Consider the following 25999-nt stretch of genomic DNA (forward strand, 5'->3'; position numbering starts at 1 on the left):
GGACATGCCGTGCTTCTTCGCCGCCGCCTTCATCCTGAACTTGCGGTTCAGGCGGTCGTCGGTCTCGGCGTGGAAGAGGCCGGTCCCGTCAAGCGGCATGTCCTCAATGGCCGCTCTAACCGTCGGGTTGAGGTCAGAGGCCCTGAGCCACGCGTGGCGCCGAAGAGCCATGGCAGCTGACATGGACCTCCCGGAGCAGTCCGCCATGTTCCTGGAAGTGGTGATTAGCCAGCTTCCGATGGAGTGCGCCTCGTCTCTGATCTCCACCAGCTGCCTCTGGATGTCATCTGGGACGTCCGGAACCATGGGAGAGATCCGTTCCATGAGGGTTTGAATGTAGGCCCCCATGCAGGCGGTGTAGTTGGCGGCCTTGACCCCAAGAGCCGAAGCCGAATAAGCCTTTTTTGCCAGTCCATCGATCTTCTTTGCCTCTTTGTCGACAGGGGAAGTAGCCTGCTTCGGAACGAAGCTGTGCTGGGCCCCCTCCACAATGGCCGAGTTTGGTCTGGGATGTTCTGCCAACCAGGAGCAACTCGCCGGGGCGACCCTATAGAGGGATTGGACCTTGCGGGAGGGTGCCGATAGGGCGGCCGGAGCATCCCAGGACCTTTTTACGATGGTCTGGAGAGAGGGGAGGAGAGGAAGGCATGGCGGAGTGGGGACCCGTCCATGCACCCTACGCTCGACCGGGTCCTCTGCGTCGTCCTCCGCGGCTGCGAGCTCGATGTCGAGGGCCCGTGACATCCTGACCACGTGCTCTGTGAAGGCCCTGACGTCGTCAGACGGCGAAGACGGCCCTGGGTTGTGCATCCTCTGAGGGGAGGCCGAACCCGAGAGGACATCCTCGTCCGAGGGTGCCTCCGAAGGTGGCAGCGGTTCGTCCTCAGAATCCAGGTCGGAGGAGAGGGGGTCCGTCACCCTGACATGGGATCTCGGGCGGACGAAGTCCAGTGACGATCGGGAGCGTCTGCGGGTTGAGGACGGCGACCTCTCACGAGTACGGAGTGGAGACGGCGACCTCTCGCGTCTACGGGGCGGCGATGATGTCCTCTCGTAGACCGACACGGTGGGAACCGATCTGGCCGGGTCGGCTCGGTCTACGGGGTGGGGGTTCAGTCTGGTGAACTCCCTCAGGGCTCTGTCCTCCGGCACCGACATGTAGTAGCGGCGCGACTGCACGTCGTAGAAGAGGTCCGGGATCCCCTGTATGTGAGCCGAGTGACCTTCATCATCGGTCACCGGATGGGAAGGAGACCGATGATCAGGAGAGCGAGGGGCGTCATCCGTCCCGTGGATGAAGTCTAAGGCCGGGGGAGGCAGGGATGTAACAGGGGTCCCCTGGTCTACCGGCGTCGGCTCCTGGTATGGAGCTGGCAAGGCGGAGGCGCGGGCCTGTCTGGAGTGGGAGCGCTCCTTGTCCTTTGCCCTCGGCGGGTCGGTGGTGGGCCGATCCTTGGAGGGCTTGGCCTTTTTAGGGGCCGGATCACGGTCAGCCTTGTCATGGTGCCTCTTCTTCCCAGGCTTGGGAGTCTCCTCCGATGGGAAGAAAGGGTTGTCCGGGAGGTCCAGGAGGACAGCAGTCGGTGTCGATGACGAAGGCCTCGGGGACCTTGTTCCTTGCACCGGTTTGGTATGCTCGGTAGGCATCGGATGCCGTGATCCCTTGGATGCCTTGGAGGACGAAGGCGAGGCGAGATGGACCTCCGGTTTGGGAGCCTCCTTGGAACGGGGGCCCTCCGATCCCTCCTTTGGCTTGGAGGCCCGTTCGGTACCCTCAGTCCCCGATGGCTTATGGGGGCGCTTGGAGGGTTTGTCGGTGGCACTGGGCGGTTTGGAGCCACGGGCCACATCGGCGGTGGTGGAAGGAGTCCCGGCCGGGACGCACACCACGCTGGGGACGGCGGTTCTCCCCGATCCCACGCTGGAGACACTTGCCCGAGAAGATGAAGCGGGGGGCGGCAGAGGCGGGACAGAAGAAGACTGCGGACCCCTTTCTTGCAATTTCCCCAGGGCAATCGCCGAAGTAAGCCGGGACTCACGGTTTTTCCGGGCCTGGGAAGAGAGGGATCTGCAGAGTGCGCAGGCCTTGGGATCGTGGCTTGGACCAAGGCAAAGCAAGCAGGTGGAGTGCGGGTCCTGAACGGGCATCTTGCCCTTGCAAATGTCGCACTTCTTGAAAGCCGCAGGCATTTCAAAGTCGCCAAGTCGATGGGAGATCCGAAAACGAAGTCAGCAGTCCGAAGGTCCGAAGTTACCAGGGGCGGGAGACAAAGAATGGTCAAAAACGAAAGTGATTCCAAGCAAGCAAAGCAAGCGAAAGTTCCTCTGAAGCAGCTAGCACGGCGGAAAAAAGGAACTGGGGAAAAGAGCGGGAAGGCAGGGGCCTTATAACGGGTGGGCGGAGTTACCGCCAAAAAGTTTCTATATGTTGCAGAGTAAAACTCTGCCCAGTGATTCCAGTAGGTTCCGAGCAGCACTGCGCAGGCGCAGTGAAACCCATTTGTATGATTCGCAGAGACCACGAAGAAGAAATATGGTTAACATGGTAAGCACAATGAAACACAAAGTTAACTTACAGAATTCACTACAATGAGAGTAGCCATGTCTATTAGGTCAAACAATTTTTAAAAAATTAGGCACATTTGTGGAAAATACACTTAGCAATGTCATTAGCAATAACATTAGTTACAACATCGATAGTGTCATGCCTCCAGAACATCTTTGATGCCCTTGAGACATATATTTAGTTGAGATTATATTAGACTTTCTATATATTAGTTTAGGAGGGGAAATAGAGATTTACAGCTTTAAGAAAGACAAGGATTGTTGGAAATCCCAGGGTCTTATACTCTCTCCCTCTAGCTAGTTTCAGTTGTGTAGTAAGATTTCAGCCAAGTCAGACCTGGAGACAGTATTTTTCTTTGACAAAGATAAGTCCACAAAAGAAGAAAGATAAGTTCACACAAGAAGAAAGATAAAACCCACCAAGAAGAAAGAGCAAGGTATTTAAGAAAGACTATTGATAAAAAGATCAGTTTCATGTTTTTGTGTTTATAACCAGTAAAGCTTTGAAAACTTAAGAAATTTGTGGACAAGTCTTCTGTTCAGGCTGTGTTCCTAGGAGCCAGAGGCCTTACTACACCCAAAGTCCATAGCATTGCTCTTGGGACAAAACAGATAGGTAGTTACAACATTGACAAGGTGGCTCACCAATGCACTTAGAGGTGGTGGCTGACACTAGATTTACTTTGGCTTTGATTCAAAACAATTCTTATATTATAGCCAATGGTGATACTGTCAATTATTTTACATGCCCAAGTTGATATAAGCCACAGTTCTGATGAGATCTGAACAAGCACCTCAAGCATGGCACACCTCCCTTGAAAATCACCAGTCTTCACAAGGTTACTTCAGAAAGGCCACTATCCTATTCATTCTCCCTAACAAATCATTTGCTTTACAAAATCTCAGTGTACTTGTCCAAACATCCCATTACCTTTGCTTCAGGAAAAAAGCAAAACTGATTCTTTTATGGTCTTGAATTTATGCTTTCATTCTCAATCTCACCATATGCTTGAGATCATCTGGACAAATATGACTACCAATGGACTTCAATTTTGGGTTAAAAGCAATAGCTTCTTTCTGAGCCAGAGCTGGAACCCTGTCTCAGACTTGTTTCTGCATTAACAAGGACCAGCTTGCAGTTTTAAGGAATGAAAGTCATTAGAGAAAATAATGACTGCCTAATCATCACATTATCAATTAACATTCAAGATGCATTGTTTGCCAAGCAAGTGATTAGCCCTGATTCCATAATTAGTGATAAGCTTTATTCATGCTTCTGTTAGGAATGTCATTTGCTGCTAAAATAATTTTCATTTCATTCAGTACTCCTACATATAATATTTAAAGCCACTGTATAATGTGTATAATGTAATTATACTCCCATATTCATTTTAAAACAAAAATAGAGACTAATTGTGCTTACACTGGTGACTTGAATTGCATTTTTGTCATAATATTTTTTCTTCTCGTATTTATCCCTGATAAAAAATTCCACAGCTCTGAAATCAGGTAACTTAAGGGAAAAAAGCTTCAGAAAACAGAATGAAATACAGATGGTTTACAGTGCAGAACATTTAATTTTCAGTTTACATTCTAGGTAAGAACTCTAAAGCTAGAACTGAACTATTTTAAGTATTAGCCTACACATTCAAATTTAATTAGCATTTAGCAAGGTATTATTCAAAGATTCACTTCATAACTGCCATGGTCTGCTGAGGAATCATTTTCACATTTACTCTTATCAATCGGGGCTACAAAGATGCTCAGAAGCCTTTGTTTTAAACAAACTTTGAGGAAGAGTCCTCAAGCATTAGACATCCCACTAGCTACCATTTAAGGGTGAAGGGGAAAATAAGCAACAGAAAGGAATGTAATAAACCTACTACAAAACCAAGCTGAACTCTGGTCACTTGTGACTAAGGTTACAATGGTCCATGCATACTCTGCAATGGGAGTGTTAGTTTTAAATCCTCAGTATCCACAATTCATTACCATTACAAGTCTAATGCTATATTAATGTAATAATATCATATTCATAATCAAGGACCTTGAAGTTGTGGTACTTGCACTGGTAATCTCTCACCTTGATTTCTGTAAAGCGCTCTACATGGGGCTACCCTTGTACTAAGTTCGGAAGCTTCAATTAGTACAAAACAGAACAGTCAGATTGGTCACTGGTTCTTCAAAATTTGACCATATAATACCTATTTTGAAAGATCTTCATTGGCTACCTATTAGCTTCCGGGTGCAATATAAGGTGTTGGTTATCACCTATAAAGCCGTACATGGCTCAGGCCCATGTTAGTTAAAGGAACGCCTCTCCCTGTATAATCCACCCCACACTCTCAGAACTTCCAGGAAAAATCTGTTGGAAGTACATCCAACCAGACTGGCTTCAACTTCTCAAAGAACCTTTTCTTCAGTGGCTCCTAAACTATGGAACAACCTCCTGGAAGAGATCCGTCTTATTACCTCCTTGGAGGGTTTCAAGAGGGCAGTTAAGACGGATCTCTTCCGGCAAGCCTATCCACCCAATCTTCTGTAAAGACATCATTCACTCTTGTATTCAGGATCAGAATATTATATCTTATAATTCTCTGACTGTACTGTTTTTAACTGTTTTAATGCTTAAAAAGTATATGTTTTATTCTTGTATCTTATTGTTATTGTTGGGTTGTAATCCCGCCTCAATCCACCTGGGAGAGGTGGGAAAATATAAATAAATTTTATTATATTTATTTATTTATTTATTTATTTATTTATTTATTTAGCACTAGTTCTGTGACAGACACATCACAGGAGTGGTTTGGCTCTTTCTGCAGAGACAAATGTTACAGTGATAGGAATATGAAAGATGTCAGTGATTATCCCTTCAGTAGTAGGGAAAACGTTTCTTGTTTGCAATTTCTCTCAATACAACTAGCATGTTTACTTCAGTTATCTGAATACTCTTCTCAACACTATTGAGCCAATTGTTACTTTTTAATGTGTTTTTTTTAATTGATGAAAATTGTCTCCTAGGTAATTGGAAGCCAAATGTTCAGAACTTATTCTGTTACAGTTCTTAACTTTTAGGCGTACATCTCTTCCACAATTATAACACTTTAATACTACTTAAGCTGCCAAGGTTCTGTCCTATGCAGTCTAGGAAAGTATTCAGAATTCTCACCCAAAGAGCTCAGCTCTTCACCAGACAACAAACCACAAGATTCTGCAGGATGTAGCCATGAGTTAATCATCTTGCTATAACTATGCAGTGTGAAAGAGACCATAGTCACTGCATAACATTTATCCATTAAAAAATACAATAACATAAATTGAAAACACTGCATAACATCATAGGCATTCCATATTTCACCCATTATACACAAAGGATGTTATGCACAAAGGATACTGGTCTGTTTGAGGTCTTCGAAAGTTCTCTGGTAGATTAGCTTCATAAAGTAACCGTGCCTTTGTATTTCCCATCTCCTGCATGCACTGAAAACATAAAGGGAGGGGGGAGGGGAAAAAAGAGATTTACAGTTTTTGCTCTTAAATGAACGTATTTTAATACTTTCCATCTGCAATCCTGATCATTTGTACATAAAAGTAACACTTCTCAAGATCAAAGGTACTTAGTTCAGAGTAACCACAGCCAGCAGTAAGAATCTCTAAGTGTCTAAAAATGTGTAAGCATACAAGTGACTACATTTGCCATCATAATAATGCCTACAAATTGATAGTGTTATTCTTGTTGGACTTAAACTCATGGAATACTTAGGGGTGAAACAGACGGGTGGCTTAGAGTGGCCTTTGGCTTCTCCAGATGCGATTGGACCCTGATTGGCCCAGGACCATGGCAACCAGACAGCCTGCTACCACAGTGCCAAACAAGCTGCTACCAAGAGCGTTATTTTTACTGCTTCTTTTGCCGGCAGTTTCAGTGCAGATTCTAGCAGCTCTGGGGACATACGTCATCTGCACGCCATATCCCCCAAGTGGCCGGAAGCCACTCCTTTTGGCCTGTCTGCTTCAGGCCCTAGTTTCAGTTGCAGCTGAAATTATCAAATGCAAAAATTTTAACTTAATGACAGCTATTTTATTTGCATCTGCCACCCATTTTATCACTTCCCTCTTTCACTGCTATATCCTTTTAAAATACATAACTATTTCAGGCACAAACAAAACGAATATTACACCAACTGACTGAGGTTAAAACAGTGCCTCCAGAAGAAAATGAAGTATTTCCAACTACAGCACTTTTGGCATGCACACATCAGTGCATACACTTAGTTTTGTTAGCTGGAGTTATGCATTATGGCAAAGAGAATGAGAAATGTTAAGGTATAATTCAGAGTCTTCTGCTACTGTAATTGATAGGGCTGGTTTGTGGTTAATCATATTTTAGTGTTAGGCGAAAACAGTACATGAAACACAAGTAAAAACCCTTAACTGATCTTCCTCTCACATGTATACCAATATGGCACTAACTCTATTCAGATTCTAAATAAGCAATGTCATAACCCATGGTATGAAGCCGGGTTATTTACAAACAGACTAATACAAAATGGCCACTCTCTCTGGTCATATGTAACAGCAAGCCAGGATTTGTGAAAAAGGAAAGTACACTTTACTTAAATCCTCTTCCCATCAGGAAGAGAGGACAGATGAAGCTGAAGCTTCACTCAGGCTCATTCCATATCATCTATACAGTGAGTATGAGTTCCTAATTCTATTACTGGCATATAAAAAAAAAGGTAAAGGCAGTCCCTTGACATGAATGTCTAGTCGTAACTGACTGTAGGGGATGGTGTTCATCTCCGTTACTAAGCCAAAAAGCCAGCATTGTCTGAGGACTGCTCTGATGGTCTTGTGGCCAGCATGACTGAACCGAACGCTGTTACCTTCCACCAGAGTGGTACCTATTTATCTACTTGCATTTGCATGCTTTCAAACTGCTAGGTTGGCAGAAGCTGGGCCTAGTGGCAGAAGCTCACCCCATCATGCAGCACTTGGGCCTCAAACTGCCAACCTTCTGATCTTCCAATCATCAGAACTAGCATCTGAACCACTAAGCCACCACATCCCTTCTTTACCGGCATATAAACTGGCATATTTTTACTGGCATATAAACTGAGTTGATATTGATAAAATATTGTCTCTATAATTTGCATTTGTACTTGTGTTTGTTTCATTGTGATTGAAAATTGGTTAGCCACTATATTATATAAGCAATTTTATTTTGTTAATGGCCTTTGACTAATCAATTGTGTGTGTTAAAACGTCGTTTAACATTATGTAAGAATCATTCCATAGTTTGCTGATTTTACAAAACAACTTTCATTGTTTCCATATACTGAATGCTGTAAGTACCATCTTTCAGATTGTTTTTCTTAAACCACATTTTGCTAAGTTTGATACTTAATAAAAATCAGCACAATTCTATTTTATAGTGTCTCAATAATCCTAGGTGCAACAATGGGTGACAGGAATCAGTCTTGTGTGGTGAAATTATTTATGTTGGAAAGATAGTTAATGGGATGCAAGTAAATTGGTTCTATACACTAGATTTTTTAAAAAGACACATGTTCAAATAACTAGCTAAATACAATAACACAAATATGTAGGAACATATTCTATTTTTTTATTGTTGTAAGCCATTTGAATGACATGAGGGAAAAAGTATAAATATTTTAAATAAATCATAACCTTATAGGCGAGATAAAGCAGGGAAGATCACATCCCTTTGGCACACCCTTCCCATTCTAAAAATGTTCAGAAGCAAAACTTTAGTGTTTCGTTAGGTTTATCTGCTAGGAAGTATTTTACATATTGATGGACAGCACCACACGACACCAACAATGTTTGACAGTGGGGAAGTAAGAAAAGCAATTCATTTGTCAGTTCAGTACACAGGAAATGGATTGTTGCAAGAAGCTACTGCAATGTGAAAATACCTTTTCAAGCAGTTCACGTGGTCATACTATGGCACACAGACATATGAAGTACTGAATCCATGAAGGTGACAGATACGCTCTGTCTGTAAAACATGCTACAAACCAGAAAGCATGTAGCTAGTTAAATAGTTAAATTTTGGGTTTTCTTTCTTTTTTATGATGAACAAAAATAATTCATATTATCTATTAAGTTCCTGAAATTAACATTCATGAGGGGTTTTCTTCACTAAAAGACAACTATAGTTTTTTTGGGGGGGTTACCTGTATTTGTTCTGGTGTCCATTGGTCCAAGTTGACAGACTTGACTCTGGATATATGAACCCCCAAATTTCGATGTATTCCAGCACACCTGATACAAATAAAGACACCTGTATTCCAAGAAGCCCATCGTGGACCTAAGAAAAACAAACAAAGATTAAACCACTTCAAAAACTACCATGAGTTTTTAGAATAAATTTTGTTTGCTTCCACCTTCATGATTACAAACTATCACAAACAGTCTATTTGTTCATGGTCACCTTGCTTATATTTGCATTAGTCCTTTGCCTTTAGTCTTCAGGCAGTTACCTATTTGTATGGAATTGTGTTGACATACAAAGTCCAAGGAAACACCCTACAATCTTCATATTCATGGGGGATCCGTTCCGGATTCCACCCCTATGGAAAACAAAAAATGCGGGACCTCAAGTCCTATTATTTTTCATGGCAGTGCAGGATGCACATAGCCACTCGTGTGGCTGTGTTCACACAGCTCCATTACAAACAACAGGGCTTGCTGTTCGCAGAAAGTCAAATCCGTGGATGGCAAGCCCATAGATAAGAAGAGCCCACTGTACTAATAAGAATGGTGGTGCTATTAAATTGAGAATTAGCAGTATAACAGATCATTATATCATTATTGATCAGTCCTACATCTCTAATAATCAAGGATTGAATACATATTATTCTAACCCTCCCTCACATACAGTATATGCAGAACAGCAAAGTTAATGTTAATGTGTGAGTTAGGAGATTGTTGTTCATTCCCAATCTTATGCCAGTCTGTTTTGGAATTTTGTTTGTTTGTTTGTTTGTTTGTTTGTTCCAAAGAGGATGATACAGCTAATTCCCATGGGTCTCTCTTCCTTTCCAAGTTCTGCATACAGGGAGTACTTGAAACATCTGCTTGTCTCTTCACCTCCTTCCCCAAAGTAATCATATATGTAATTATGGGGAACATACCAGCAAGGAAGAAAGAAAGGTAAGACTTGGTCTTGTTTTGATACAAAATCACAGCCAGCCCTCGGTGAATGTCTCCAAAAAGATATGCAGTTGGAAAACAGTATAACAAAAGCTAAATTCAGTCCTTCCAAAAATGACAATCCTGCCCTTGCATATATCCTACTTTATATTATATAAGATCAATTGCTATTGATCAATCATGGGGCATATCCAGTCTATAAAGTAGGGTGTTGTCTTTGTTCTAGTAGTTCAATAAAAACAACAGGCGATGAACAGGTCAACTATTAGTTGGAATATGTTCCCTTCCTTGGAGTATCACTTTGGAAAGGCATTGATAATTGGTTTGGTAACAGAAAGAAAGGTTTGTCTTTGAGCCACACTAAGAACTGAAAAAGAAAGTGTGAGCCAAAGGTTCCCTTCCACATGCCGAAGAAAACATCCACTCATAAAAGAATTATTCTGCGCATCCACACTAGAGCTTCTTTGAGGAATGAAACTAAACTAAACTATATTATTCTGCATGCACAGCTTGGCATGGCCTCCTGCACAAAAGAGAAAGTTGAAGCCTGTTACAGAACATCACTACATGAACCAAGTGCTCATAGAGAAGTTTTCTTTCTCTTTTATGGCTCTTTAGATCCAGCCCAGTAAGATCAGCTACACAAAAGGCTACAAATTGGACTTTTCCCCTTAATTTTACAATGTTATATTCATGATAATTTAAACAAAAGAAAGCAATATATCATGGTTTTCTATGACAGAAACGTTGAAGCTGTTGTATATTTTCATTGCCAAAAATTAAACAGATATTAAAACAGAACAATGAATTAATGCAAGAAGGCATTATTTGTATATTATTTTTATTTTTCAAGCAGGCAACATTTCTGGTTGCTACCCCAAATCTGCCCTTCCCTGATCTAAGGATTGCCCAGTGAGGGTCTACAGGAAATGGTGTCACAGAACTACAACTGAATTGGAAAACTGAGAGACTACAATAGCAAGCAAGAATGACTATGACAGAGAATACTCGTGGCATTTAATAGTGCTTGTTTTAAATTAGATTTTCTTACAGTTAAAACTATTCATCTATGTATTTATTTTTATTTCTATTTTATTTCTTTTCTATGACACCTTGCTACCGGACAGGGACCCAAGGCAGCTCACAAATAAAAATGTGGTCTTGCGGGAATGCCTCTCCTTACATAACCTGCCCTGCAGTCTCAGAATATCTGGGAAGAATTTATTGGAATATTAAAAAACTAGACTAACAACGACTTCCCAATGAGCCTTCACTGTCGCTGCTCCAAAACTATGGAATGGCCTACCGGAAGAGATCCATCTTATTGCCACCTTGGATGCCTTTAAAAAGGCAGTCAAGACAGATCTCTTCCAGCAGGCTTATCCACCCGATCCTGAATAAGAAATTATGATATCAAAGCTCCATTCCTGTTATCAGAAAACTCTGTCATCTATGCTCGCTGCTACTATTGTATGATGGCCTTTGTTAATTTTAATCAAAGTATTATTCTTATTGATTGTGTTTTTATAGTTGTACTTTGAATGCATTTTATTGGTTGTAATCCCACCTCAATCTGCAGGGAGAGGCGGGAAATATAAATACATTATTATTATTATTATTATTATTATTATTACTCTTCTTTGGGGGAGAACTTCCAAATTTAGGCAAACTAAGTACAGGTATATTAACACATCTAAGTCTCTGTTCTTTCACTCCTGAGTTCCAATTCCCATAACAGTGACATTTATATCAGGCAGGGTAGGCAGCTTTGGCAAGCATGGGTCCAATATTCTGCAATGGGACCTTTGGAAACCTATCAAAAACAAACAAACATTAAAAAAACCAAAAGCCTTGAAGTGACCAAAGGTTCACTTATGATTTTTAAAAACTTTTTTACAATGGTTAAACAGTCCATGGAAAGCTGCAAGCAAAGTAATTTAAATGGTAAATCACGTATCCTGGGATCCTTTATGATTATGGTACATGTACAAGTAAGCAGTCACAAAACATCTCATCTATGAAAAACATATGATAAATACATGCAGACATCTTTGATAAGGTGCACACAGATCAAATGATAAAATTAAGAACACTGTACAATACTATTTATATTATCTTCCTTATATTTTAACATACTGTTTTGTCCATATGATGGAAATATAGTAAAGTGCCTCTTTCATTCCTTACTACATCTCTCCCAATAAATGCAGGAGATAAATAGCTTTTATTATATTAGTTGTTCCACAGATTACAGCAAACTGGCCATTTGTGTGTGTATGTGCTTTCAAGTGCCTGTCGCGTTATGGCGACCCAATAAATGTCATTTACTGACACGTTTTATTCACTTGGATTAATGGCTCCATCTAGTGGCATGCTGAATTTGTGCAAACAGAAACCAAGCAAGTTTGCCTTTTTCACAGCTAATAAATTATTTCTGGAAAACATGAATTAGTTATTTTACTTACTCGATTACAATACAGAACATTATCTAGCCTTTAAATAAAAACCATGCCCCCACTTCCAGATGCACAGAAGTATCAAGTTCCCATGTAACAAATATCTTATTTGTTCCCTATCATTTCTGTAGGACTTTGATTCAGTTTTCTCATCTTGTCTCTGCTGTTGTTAGGAGTATGATACAATCTCATGAGGTTTCCTATAATCACAGACTTGCGAAGGTATGGCTACCTGCCAGCCAAAACAATGAATTTTTCCAGACAATAAACCAAATGTATTCACACACACAAACACACACACAATCAATAACTGCACTGTCAGAGATGATTTAACCAATATCAAAAGGCCAAACGGTATGCCTTCAGTACCACTATCAACAGCACCATGCAGCAATGCATCCTCTTTTTCAGGAACACAACTTCATAATGCCAGCCTAAATTCAGTCAAATGGCTCTGCTTCATCCTCCAGAGTGAAAATGTTTGTTCCTTTTGCATTACCTGCACCTTGATGCAGTTTTCAGTGTCTACTCCTAGCCCACATCTTGGATCAAATATATATTGCCAGGCTTAGAGCTTTCCTCCTTTTGCTCATACTGTTGTATACCATGACTGCGCTTCACACTCTACGATGCACGAACTGCTGAATTGTGACTTCATTCATTTTAAAAGGATTGCCCAATAAGAATGCTTATAAGGAGCTAATGAGGGGACTACCAGCACGTGGGCCTGAATATTTTGGTGGTCACCTCTTAGACCTACGGGACAACAGTGTCTTGTGACAATGGATACTGCTATGGTTTCAAACTTTGGCTGGTAGAGGGTGCCCCCATCTACCAGCCAAACCAAGAGCAAAAGGCATTGTGCTGAAATAGGAACCAACAAAACCAAGTTACTTTCCCTTCCTTGCTTAAATGGCTTTGTTTTTCTTCAAATTTATTATTATTTTGTTAAGGTGAGTCAGAGTCCAACAAAGAATGGGGCTCTTCATTTCAAAATCTGTTTTTGAACTGCATTCTGCATTGCATCAGCTTCAGGATTTCTAATAATGGCTAACCAAGTGGTCTTCCCAAATTTGTCCAACAGCCTGATCTGCATCAAACTGGTGTTGATATATGAGGCAATTACCTCACTGTGTGGTCTAAAGGATGATTAGCACCAATGAAGCCTGGGCCAACTGTGTGTTTCTAAGTCAACTCCATTCCATCTACAAACAAAGCACTTCATGCTTTCTTTACCATGAAAAAGGTAAATATTCCTAAATTGACTTTACTTCCTCTCTCCATTTAGAATACACCATTCATCAAACATCCACCACTAAAGACAATAAAGACAGTACTATTACCCCTGCCCACCCCAACCAAACAGCAACCCCCCAAAAATAACAGACCATCCAAACCAAACAAGCAGCAATAAACTAAAAGAGAATGAAATAGAAAAATAAAAAATAAAGACCACGACAACAATAATGACCAATCAAACCTGATACAGTAGCTTCTAATTTAGATTAAAAACTCTATTACTTATCCCACTCGTTATCTTCATTCTTCCCCATCTTCATTCACCCTGTTGACTTCCTTCCTCTATGTTTAGCGAATTCCTTGTGCATCTCTATTTCCCATCACATACCATATATAATAACACATGTTATATTGTATCTATATTAAGTTCTTCATTACGAAGGCAACGCTTATTCAGCGTATGACTATCTCTCCTTGAATTCTTATATATTCGCAACAAATCAGTTCAACCCGGCTTACATTTCATACATACTTATTTCTCAATTAGATCATCTCCCCATTGCTTCCTCATATAGTCCAACACCAATTTCCATTCATCATTAACTTTCACTGTTACGTTCCCCATCTTTTCATCTCTTAATAACTGTGTCATTTTGTCCATTTCTATTATTTCCATTAATTTCATTAACCATTGTTCTACCTTTGGGGCCTCCTTCGATTTCCAAGCTTGTGCTATTACTATTCTTGCCATTGATGTCATATAAAATAATATTTTCCCATATTTTGTTTCCATATCTTTCTCAAATATACTCAATAAAAAGCTCTCTGGTCTTAAATCCAATTTGATATGTAAAATTTCTTCAATTAAATTTCTGATTTGTTTCCAAAATTTCTTTATGATTTTGCAATTCCACCAACAGTGTATAAAAGTGCCTACAGTCTCCCCACATTTCCAACATTTGTTGTTTTTATTTTTATAAATTGTAGCCAATCGCTCCGGCGTCAGATACCATCTGTAAAACATTTTGTACCAATTTTCCTTTACATTTTGTGAAGCTGTATATTTTAATCCCTTTGTCCAAACAAATTCCCATTGGTCAAATTGTATATTATGTCCAATGTATTTAGCCCATTTAACCATAATATCCTTCAGCCTTTCACTCTCCATTTCTAATTCTAAGAGTTTTTTATAAATTTTCCCAATTAATTTCTCCTGGTCCTCAGTTAACAATTTTTCCAAATCTGTCCTGTTTTCTTCCTCTCCAAATTCTTTTAAGTCATCCTTTGTCCTTTCGTATATACGCCTATATGCAAACCAGCCTGGGTCGAATCCTATTTGTTCTAACTCACCTTGTGACTTTATTTTTATTCTACCCTGTTCTATTTTTGTTAATTCCCTATACTTAAACCAATCTTCTCTTCTTATCATTTCTATCCTGTATATAGCCTCATGTGGAGACAACCACATAGGGAATTTATTTATTATATTTCTTTTGTATTTATTCCATACTTTCAGTAGGTTCCTTCTTATACAATGGTTATTTATTACCTGGTTAACTTTTTCTTTGTTATAGACCAAAAAGGCATGAAACCCATAACTTAAACCTTCTCCCTCCAATTCCAATAATCTTCTCTCCCTCAAGTTTATCCAGTCCCTTATCCACATAAGACTACAAGCATCTGCGTAGAGATGTAGATTTGGTAATGCCAGACCTCCTCTTTCTCTTGCATCTTGTAATAGTTTTAATCTTATTCTCAGTCTTTTGTTTTGCCAAATAAACATCGAAATATCTTTTCCCCAGGTTTTAAAAGGTTTGTTTGAAATTACTATAGGGATCATTTGAAACAGGAAAAGGAGTCTCGGGAGTACTGACATTTTTATCGCCGCAATTCTTCCCAAAAAAGATAATTGTAGTTTTTTTCCAATTCACCAGATCTTTCTTCACCTCCGCCCAGAGTTTTACATAATTATTTTCAAACAATTCATTTGATTTTTTTGAAATCCAAATACCCAAATATTTTACTTTTTTATTTATTTTAATCTCTGATTTTTCTTGTACCTCCTTCTCCTCTTCCTTATTCAAATTTTTTGTTATCAATGCCGATTTATTTTTATTAATTTTACATCCCGTATATTCACCAAATTCTTCAATTACTTTCATTACCTTTGTTATATTATTTAGTGGGTCTTCCACATTTATTACATCGTCTGCAAATGCTCGTATCTTATAATGATATTGTTTTATTTTCACTCCTTGTATTGTTTCCGAATTTTTAATTTTATTTATCAGAGTGTCCATTATCAATATGAATAGAAGAGGGGATAGAGGGCAACCTTGCCTAGTCCCTCTTTCAATATAAACTGATTCCGTTAATTCTCCATTTACATTAATTTTTGCTTTCTGACTCGTATAAATTTGTGAGATCCATTTTCTATATTTTGGTCCAATATTTATATTCTCCATGATTTCCAACAATGCTGTCCAATCCACTGTATCAAAGGCCTTTTCCATATCTACAAATAACAATCCCAATTTTTTATCGTTATGCCTTTCGTAATATTCCAATATATTTAATACATATCTCATGTTGTTTTTCATATATCTTTTTGGAAGAAAGCCACATTGATCCTGATCAATTAATTGCTCGAAACATTTCTTAAGTCTTTGGGCCATAATTGTTGCAAAAATTTTGTAATCCAAGTTTAATAGCGATATTGGTCTATAATTAGAAGCCTCTAATATATCTTTGCCCTCTTTAGGTATTAATATTATCTCGGATTCCCTCCATGTCTCCGGCATTTTCCCGTTAATAATTTCATTCATTACCAATCTCAGAGGTTCTTTCAGTTCCTCCTTAAATAATTTGTAAAATTCAATCAGGAAACCATCCGGTCCCGGAGCTTTACCATTTTTGTTTCTTCCTATCGCCCACTCCACTTCTTCTTTTGTTATTTCCGCATCTAATTCAGCTTTTTGTATTTCGTTGATTTGGAACAATTTTCTTTCCCCCATAAATTCTTTTAAAGTGTATTCGTGATCTTGTTTCTTTGTGTACAATTTATTATAAAATTCTCTAAAATGTTCCCTTATTTCCTCTTGCTTATTTATCAACTCACCCTCCCTTTTTATTTTCGCAATTAATCTCATTTCTTTTCTTCTCTTCATTCTTATTGCTAGCCATTTCCCTGGCTTATTTGCGTACTCAAAGTGTTGCTGTTTGGCTTTTTTCAATTCCTTACCTAAGTCCTCCATCATTTCCATCGTGATTTGTTCTTGCAGAATTTTACTTTCAATCAATAATCTTGAGTCCCCCGGTTTTTCATTCAATAGCTTTTCCTTCTCCTTCAATTTCCTATTCAACTGGTCTACTTTTTTGGCCTTCTCTTTCTTTTTAATTGAATTTTGTTGAATTAAAAAGCCCCTAATTACCGCTTTTGCCGCTTCCCAAACCACATCAATCCTCGTTCCCTTATCTAGATTCTCCTTAAAGTAATCCTCTATAACTATTTTTGTCTTTTTTACTAACTCATCGTCTCTTAATATATCCACATTCAGTCTCCATTTAAAACTATTTTTCCCCTTTACAGCCTCTTCCAACTTCAGAATTTGTGGATTATGGTCTGATAAATGTCTTGGTAGTATCTCCATTTCCTTCAATAGCTTTACTAAGGGGCGTATAACTAATATTAAATCTATCCTGGCCATTGAGTTATGTCTGGAGGAAAAGTGAGTAAACTCCCTAGCGTTGCCGTACAGCTGTCTCCATGAATCCACTAAACTTAAATTTCCCATCAATTTAAAAAAAGATTTTGGCAATTTCCCTTGTTTTTCTTTTATCCCCTTGTTTGAATTTCTATCCATCTCTGCTTTGATCACACCATTACAGTCTCCTAGTATAATTACTTCTTCGTAATTTAAATCAAATAATATATTTTGCAGATCTTCAAAAAACTTTGCTTTTTTTTCCTGAGGAGTATAAAGTCCTATTAATAGTATCTTTTTCCCAATCATATTAATTTCGACCCCTAGAATGTAGCCTTTATTATCATTATAAACTTCTTTAGGTTCCCATCTCTCTTTAACATATATTACCGTTCCCTTTTTCCTTTTCTTGTTTGCTGAAATAAAGCTTTTACCTAATTTTTTATTTTCAATATATTTGCCTTCACCTTGTTTAATGTGCGTTTCTTGCAGACATATTATGTCACATCTTTGTTTTATTAGGAAGTGGAATGTTGTTTTTCTTTTATGGGGTGAGTTCAATCCATTTATGTTCCAACTCAATATCTTCATTTTTTATTTTTTTTTTTACTCCTACAAATTCAAAATTTTATTTATTCCACCACTATATGAGGAAGCAATCAGAAATAAAAATTCCCAACAATACAATACAATATATATAAAAAGAAAAAGAGGAAAGGCACACAGAAGAAGAGGAACACCCTCTATACACTTAATTCTAATCTTCTAATCAATTGTCCCTCCTCCCCCTGCTCCCTCTAAATTGTCACTCTCCCCAGGCTTGCACACATCATCTTTCTTTCTTTGATCTTTCTCCTGCTCCTTTGCATTCATCCCTCTGGTTCTCACTCCATATCTTTCACCTGAATGTCCTTGATCTTTTAGTTTCTCAATTTCTTTACGATTTCTCTTCCAAAAATCTGCTGCTCTTTCCACAGTATCAATTTTGTACCTTTTCTGTTTCCACGTCAAGGTTAAACCCTCCGCTTCATCCCATCTAAAGGGGATACCATAAATTTTTAGTTGATCCGATAGAAAATTGTACTCTTTTCTTGATTTGAGCACATTCGTTGGGATATCTTTAAAAATTTTAATTAGGCGTCCATCGATAATTAGTTCTTTTTTAAAACTTTGTTGGATTATCAGATCTTTTGTTTGTTTCCGCACACAATACACAACTATGTCCCTCGGCAAGTTCTTTTGTCTGGCCAATTTAGAATTAATGCGATATAAAGTGTCTATTTCCCACAGGAATTGTTCCACCGGTTCTTCCACGAATTCAGCTATTGCAGGAATCAGAGATTTATATAAATTTTCTCCTTCCTGCTCAGGCACTCCTCTAAGTTTAATACAGTTCTGTCTTAATTTAGTCTCCAGTCTTGTTATTGTTTGTTTGTCAATTCTTCTTTCTTCCTCCAATTTGTTAATCTTTGATTCCACCTGTATAGCATTATTCTCCAAATGGTTCACAGTGCTTTCCAAATTGTCCACTTTATTAGTTATCTTCTCCAAATCCTTATTTGTTTTCACCAAAGATCCTTTTATCTCTCCCATTTCTTTTTGAATTTCAGATCTAATTTCCAACTTTAAATCCTCTCTTAGTCGTGCATTGTCCTCTTTAAGTTCTTCTTTCATCCGTCTTATCTCATCCAACATCGTCAGCTCGCCATATTCATTAGGTTTCAATGTCGTATCTACTGATATTTTTTTTGGGAGGGGGTGTGTGGGGATAGATGATACTTTCTTGTTTACAGACATTTCCTTCAATACACTTGGCCAGATAAATAATAATTCTGTAGATATGCACCCAAACATACAATTGTTATGACCATACAACTGTTGCCCCTTTTCCCTATGCCAAATTCAGTACTACTTCAATCTTATCAGAATTCCTCCCTTTATCACATCCACATTCACCCTGAATCAGATCTGCCTCTCCTATTCTTCCCTACAATTTCTCCACTTCCTATTGTTATACCCTTTATATCAAATCAGCTATTATCCCCAGTATACAATTTACAAGTCTATACCTGGTCTACACTTTATTCTATATTGGCTAGTTAAGCTTACTTTTAATCACCAGCAGGCGGCACTCTTACCCTGTCCTTATTCAGACTACAGCTATTCTGTATTTATGAGTATAGATCTCTTCCTTATCTATCCAGATAATACTATCTGGTTTCAGTTGTTATTTCTCCAGGCGGCCAGGTGTTCTCAAGGACAAATACTACCCTCTTCAATTTGTTCTTTCTTAACCCACAATTTCTCTAAAACATGTATCTACTTACTAAAGAGAAGTTACAAAGATAGGAAACAGTCAAAGATATTCCAGATTCCAGTAACAATCAGTAAAGGAATAGTCAAGTAACAAACTTTCTTATTTCCCCAGTATCCACTTTAAATATATCTAATATGTAACAGGCATATTACAAAGCAGACCTTAAAATCAATGAATCCCCCCTATAAATTGGAATCACAATATTCTTCTCCTTGCCCTCTTCAGTAATAGTTCTATAATGTCCTTTATTTCCTTAAGTTAGATTGTTGCTGTTGTTGAAACTTTCTTTTTATTTAGTCCTTTAAGGGCAATTCCACGCTAAGTCCTTTATAAAGATTCCTACACCAGTCAGATATTAGCACAAACCAGTGCTGTGGATAAGCTTATGAGGAGTTCAATTACTTTCCCCCTAAGCCACAAAAAAAACGGAGAGATTTTAAAGTATTTAGTCCAATCTGATCTTTCGTGGGTCTTGCTTTGTAAAAAACAGGGTTACTCTCTTTCTTTTTTATTTTCTCCCCTTTATAATGTTCCTTCTATGACAATCCGGTTATTCTTTCTGTTTTATATCCAACCTGGAAGAAGCAGGTAATTGAGATCACTTCAAAAGGAAAGGAGTCCTATTTCTTCCTTTGTCAACTCCCCCCCCCCCGGGGGTTTCGCAAGCCGTTCCCAAGCACAACAGGGAGCTGGGTTTCTTTACTCTTTTAAAGATGTACACACATTGGTGGCAGCAAAATACAAAAGCCGCAATGAAGAATTATGCAGAGATTGTCTTTAGAGGAATGCGTTCTTCTTAGATTTTAAAACTGCAGCTTCGTAAAAGAAAAGTGGTAGGCTCGCTTATGCCGCTAAGGCTTCCGCCAGCTTCAAGCTCACCCGCGCACCTCCGGGCTCCTTGCCGCTCCGATTCACTGCCTCTCCTCCGTTTGCTTCATCTTTCAGGCTGCTTCTGAATCGGGCTCTGGGGAGTACCCAGCGGGTGCAAAGTGGGCGCCTCTGGTTCCCCCTTATCGAGGGGGATACTTCGACTCCGTCGGATGTCCCTCGCGGAGCCTGGTTGCTGGCGGTTGACGCCCCAAGGGAGAGCCTCTCTTAGATGTGACCGCCGCGATCCTCCATACCACCGGAAGTCCCAGCTTCAGGATTTCTAATAATGGCTAACCAAGTGGTCTTCCCAAATTTGTCCAACAGCCTGATCTGCATCAAACTGGTGTTGATATATGAGGCAATTACCTCACTGTGTGGTCTAAAGGATGATTAGCACCAATGAAGCCTGGGCCAACTGTGTGTTTCTAAGTCAACTCCATTCCATCTACAAACAAAGCACTTCATGCTTTCTTTACCATGAAAAAGGTAAATATTCCTAAATTGACTTTACTTCCTCTCTCATTGCTGTTATCAGTCTAAATCTATCCACCCTGTACTTCAGGTGTCCTAGCCCCCACAGTCCATGCTAATGAATTGTGCAAGGCCTGTTGACTTTTAAAACCCCAAAGACCACACTGTCATCTCCCTAGAGTCCTCCTTTCTTGGCAAGCATTAACTCAATACTCCTGTCTTCTCTTGTTCTATTATTAATAAAACAGTTGAGTGTGAGAAACTGATCTCTTCTATAAAAATATATATCATAGTGTTGACCCTTGTTATACGCTGGAGTTTGGTTCCAAGATCCCCTGTGGATAACAAAATCCGTGACTGCTCAAGTCCCATTAAATATAATGACATAGCAAAATGGTGTCCTTTATAAAAATGGAAAATCAAGGTTTGACATTTGAAATTTATACTTTTTTTTTAACATTTTCAAACTGTGGATGCTTGAATCTATGTATAAAAAATCTGTGTATAAGAAGGGCCGACTGTATGAAAAAAAACTTGTATTATTCATTCCAAACATTCATTGATGTGCCAACTTCTTCATGTTAGCCTGGCACATCATATAACAGGCATGACCAACTTCATCACATATGTATGCCAGATGTATTTTGAGCCATTATCACATAATAAATTAACTATGAAGTAGCACAGATTTGAAAAATGGGATGAAGTCTTTTATGTGGAAGGTTTAAGCTGAGTTGATTTTACTCAGAATCAACTGACTGGTTCTCACAATAAATTTCTCAAATTTATAAGATGAAGGGCTAGATCTGCCAACATCTGCAGAATGGCAGCATCTCCAGTCATGGCTCGCTGGTATTTTGGTATTGCCCTAGCATTTTGAGCACATATGTCTTCTCCAACTTTGGAAACGTTCACTGAATATATATGCAAGAAAATACATCCATTATTTCTTCATAAATATTTATTGTCAGTCAACAGTTATGATATTCAGAGTTTCAGGAAGGAGTGGAATTATGAATTAGACAGGCCTATTTTGCCTAATGAATGGATAGTGGCTCTGATCTCCACACCTGCTATATTTCTGGATTTTAAACTGCAGTTTATTATCAGGAAAAAAAACCACTTGTTTTCTGTATACTGGAATTTATAATGCTTATTCAGTATAAGTTAATATGCTGTCTAACTGCTATAGCATTAATTTTCGTCATACTTCTTTTATAAGACGATTTTGGCTATGCAAAGTTCTTGTTTCTTTTTGGAGAGAGAACATTCATCAAATTCTTTTTGGATAAATCTTTTGAACGTTCAGATTTTCATCTATCACTCTGGTTAGTAGCAAAGGATCCCCATTTTCCATGCCTTTATGGTGGGTAAAAGATTTATATTACAGTCATCCCTTCCAGCCCGCCCTCTGCAGATAACAAAAAAGTGGGACCTCTGGCAGCGCGTTGTGTGCATGGACACTAGTGCAGCCACATGCATGCACTTCCATTAAAAACAACAAGGCTTGCTCAAATCTGCGGATGGCAAGCCCATGGATAACAAGAGCCAACTGTACGATTTTGGAAAGACAAAAGCTCACCTTCTATTATTCAATGGACTTGGGACAACAAAACTCTTTCACATTTGAATATGTGACATACAGGTGTCAACCCTACATGAATATTTATTTGGATAGGTGTTCATCTTTTCTGAAATATATGCATTGAAACAACTATATTAGTTAAATCCAACAATATATTGTATACACTCAAATATAAGTCTAGAAATTTTAGTCAAAAAATTGACCCAAAAAATCTGGGTCGACTTATCCACAGGTAACTACTATACTTTAACTCTCACCAAAAAAGGAACCATGCCCTGGTGAAAGGTCAGAGTTTAATCTTTTCTCAGAGCACCTAAAAAAAACCTCCACTCTTTCATCCATCAAGCCTTTAGGGTGAGCACAAACAGTTACGCCTGTCAAAAGTTTAGAGATCTTTAGCATCATTTTCCTTTGCTTCATCCCTTACATCCTTTGTTACATGCTGTTAGGTTTTACCCTCAACTTATCCACAGGTCATATCAAAGTCCAAAATTTTGGCCCCAAAACCTACCCTTGACTTATACATGAGGTCGAGTCAAGAACATACGGTAGGTCACAACAAAACACACATTTCAAAAAATATACAAGCAGGAAAACATATTTATAAATACATAGATGGCAATCTAATTATGTAACACTAGCTACCTAAATACCCTAAAGGCACCAGATACCGTCTAATCTTAGAAGTTTAGTAGGATCTGCCCTGGTTAGTACTTGGATGGGAAAGTACCAATGAATACTAGGTGTCATAGACCCGCCATTAAGGCCAGCCTGGGGGCAGAGTCAGGGTGGGGCGTCCACACAACCTGACTCCACCCCCAGGCCAGCGTGACACCGCAGGCTTCACGGGGCTCCTCTGGTGTTGTGTCTATATGATGCAGTGCCAAAGGAGCAGCAAAAAGCCGTGGCGCCAGCAGCTATGGTGCCCTTTTCAGGAAAGGCGAGATTGAGGCTGCGGTCTGTACAGCCCCTGTATTTCAGAGGAAGGCACTGGCAAAACCATCTCTGAGTATTCCTTGCCTAAGAAAACCCTGTGTAATTCATGGGGTCACCATAAGTAAACAGACAACCTGAAGACATATGCACACACAGCTGTGTATCTAGTGCTCCCTGTTCCATATCTAATATACCAAAAGAGATCCATATGGCCTCCTTTTTTCTTGCCCTCCCCCTTTTATAGGTCAAGAATCATACCAACAGGACTTCAGAGAGATCTCTTTTGTTTTTCCACTATTTTTTTACCCTCAGTAACTGCAGCTGTACTGCTGTAGCACTCTGCTATTTCTCCACTTTTTCCTTCTACCTCATCCTTAGCAGCAGTGTCTTCTAGAGACCTCTCCTGATTCTGAAACTTATTTCCTAATAAAGTATAACAGATACTCCCTCCCCCCCACCAAAGTCCCCTTCTTCAGTATGGAATTTAACCTTGAAACTTGGCACTGTAACTTGCTATTGCTGATGTTCTTTACTTTCTGGTCAGCTTTGACTTATGGCAACCTTAATGAAGGAAGGCAAATGAATTGCCCTTTCAAAAAACACACACACACACACACACAATAAACATACATTCTCTAGTTTGAGTGATATTTTTTAAATGGATAGAAGAAGGAATTAAACATTTGTTTAACTGTTTAAATCCAGTCACTTAAAGTAAAGATAATTCTTTCTTTAAGTAATTGTTTAGCACTACTGGAGGCAAAAGCGGGCAAAGATTTAATGTCAATCTCTTAAATGTGTAAAATGTGTAAAATTGAATGCGTCTTATATTCTTGGATAAAATCTTACATTCTTCTTGGAAATGTCCTTTATGGAAATGGGAATCACTCCAACAAACCAATTTCAACAAATACAAATGATGATCATATGTTTCAATACGAAACCCAGATGGGCCAACAGGAGAGGTTTAATTTCTGGGAGCACAGTCCTCACTTTTTAAATGAAGGTCTACTGATTACAGATGAGCTGTTCATCATGAAGACTTGGAAAAATGTCATTGGCAAAAGCATGACAAGTATGACCAAGAGGGCTTTTAAACTAAATCTTTGGGAGTTGGAAATGACTGCTCAAACATTTGTCCAAAAACCAAGCTCTAAACATAAGGATGTGAATTCCAGAAGAAATGCTGAGGGAGAGAAAGGGAATCACAGTAAAACTCACAGTAAAATAAAAGATGTGAACAAACAAGGCTTTAGATATTTATACAGAAATGCACAGTCTGGGAAACAAAGATAAGCTTGAAGTCCTAGTGAAGGAAGGCAAATATGACTTTATAGTATAACAGAGACCTAGTGGGATGACTCCCTTGATTGGAATGTGATAACTGAAGGCTATAATCTATTCTAAAAGAATCGATATGGAAGAAAAGGAAACATAGTAGCATTATATATCAAAGACAAATTCAAAAGCCATGTGAGTGATCAGGCTAGATCAGTTGAGAGCATATGGGTAAAGATAAATGGAGAAAGAAATAAAAATAGCATTATGTTGAGAGTTTACTACAGCCCACCAAACCAAAATGAGGTGAATGAGGTGATGGATGATGCTTTTCAGAAACGGATCTCAGACATCAGACATCTCCAAGATGCATGAAGTGGCATTTATGGGAGACTTCAACTCTCCTGATATCGTAAGACCAACCCTGCTAAGCATAGGCTCTCCGGCAAATTCTGATGTGCCTTTCAGATAATTTTCTTTCAAAATGTGGAGGAAAGAGCAAGGGGATCATCACTCCTGGACTTGATCCTAACTAACAGGAAGGAGTTGGTCACTGACAACAAAGCAGTTGTCACTTTATGGGACCTATTCAATGCACAGAATACACTGTGGATCTTTACTCCAGATACATACTGTGTTTCCCCTATAAGCACCACAAAGATCAGTTTCTCAATTTCATGAGAACATGTCTCACAGATTATTGCTAAACTCAATTACATAACACATAAAGATAAATATACTCTCTTGCCTGAGGAAAAGGTGAATACTGAGTAAAGATGGAAGCCTCAGAATATCTTTATAGAAGTAATAGTGACCTTGTATCTAATACATGTTTATTCAGGGTTCCAGTTTAATGCTCAATGGAATTATCCACAGTTTGGGTTTCCCAACCAGATTGGATTCATAGCACAGCACTTACAGGCACTTGGTAAAATCCTTGCTTGAATCATAAAGAAACTAAGGCATGTCGGAAAGTCGTGAGAAACTAATCATTCTTGAATTTTATGTCCTTCTTCTCTAATCATTTGGAAAACCAATCTATTAGGTTATGGAGCTAAACCTAGCACTTCTACTTTTAACTATAGAGAATCTATCTATTTTGGGGCTATAATAAATGTCGAGAAGCCTTTCAAATTGTAATTAGAATTTTTTACCAGAGGAGGGCATAAGAGAAGTGTTTTGTTTCCCTTAACATATCAGATGCTTAAGTGAGCAAAACTTGAACGTCATCATGGTTTTATATTAGATATTCTGAACAAGTGATTTGTTTTAACCATTTGTATAATTTGTTCCAGATTATTGTTAACTCTCACCCCCAGAGACCAAGAGAGGCAAAGAGAAGAATGCTGTTGTTCTTTAACTCTCATCACCTTCCTCATCTGATTCAATTGGTCAACAT

At 39.1% G+C, this 25999-nt stretch overlaps 1 protein-coding gene across 2 annotated transcripts in view; it reads right to left on the bottom strand.

Annotated features, from left to right (window-relative positions):
• Positions 1 to 25999, bottom strand: part of SMAP1 (small ArfGAP 1) — a 100190-nt gene that overhangs the window by 57646 nt on the left and 16545 nt on the right. For both annotated transcript variants that reach the window (XM_089530980.1, XM_089530979.1), the window contains exons 2-4: positions 8766 to 8899; positions 5960 to 6045; positions 3989 to 4064 (exon numbers count right to left, since the gene is read on the bottom strand). In XM_089530980.1, the coding sequence (XP_089387106.1) occupies positions 3989 to 4064; positions 5960 to 6045; positions 8766 to 8899 (296 nt within the window). The remainder of the gene's footprint in view (positions 1 to 3988; positions 4065 to 5959; positions 6046 to 8765; positions 8900 to 25999) is intronic.

The sequence above is a fragment of the Sceloporus occidentalis genome, unplaced genomic scaffold (genome assembly GCF_023333645.1).
Source record: "Sceloporus occidentalis isolate IW3139 unplaced genomic scaffold, rSceOcc1.0.p SCAF_6, whole genome shotgun sequence".
NCBI classification, from domain to species: Eukaryota; Metazoa; Chordata; class Lepidosauria; order Squamata; family Phrynosomatidae; genus Sceloporus; species Sceloporus occidentalis.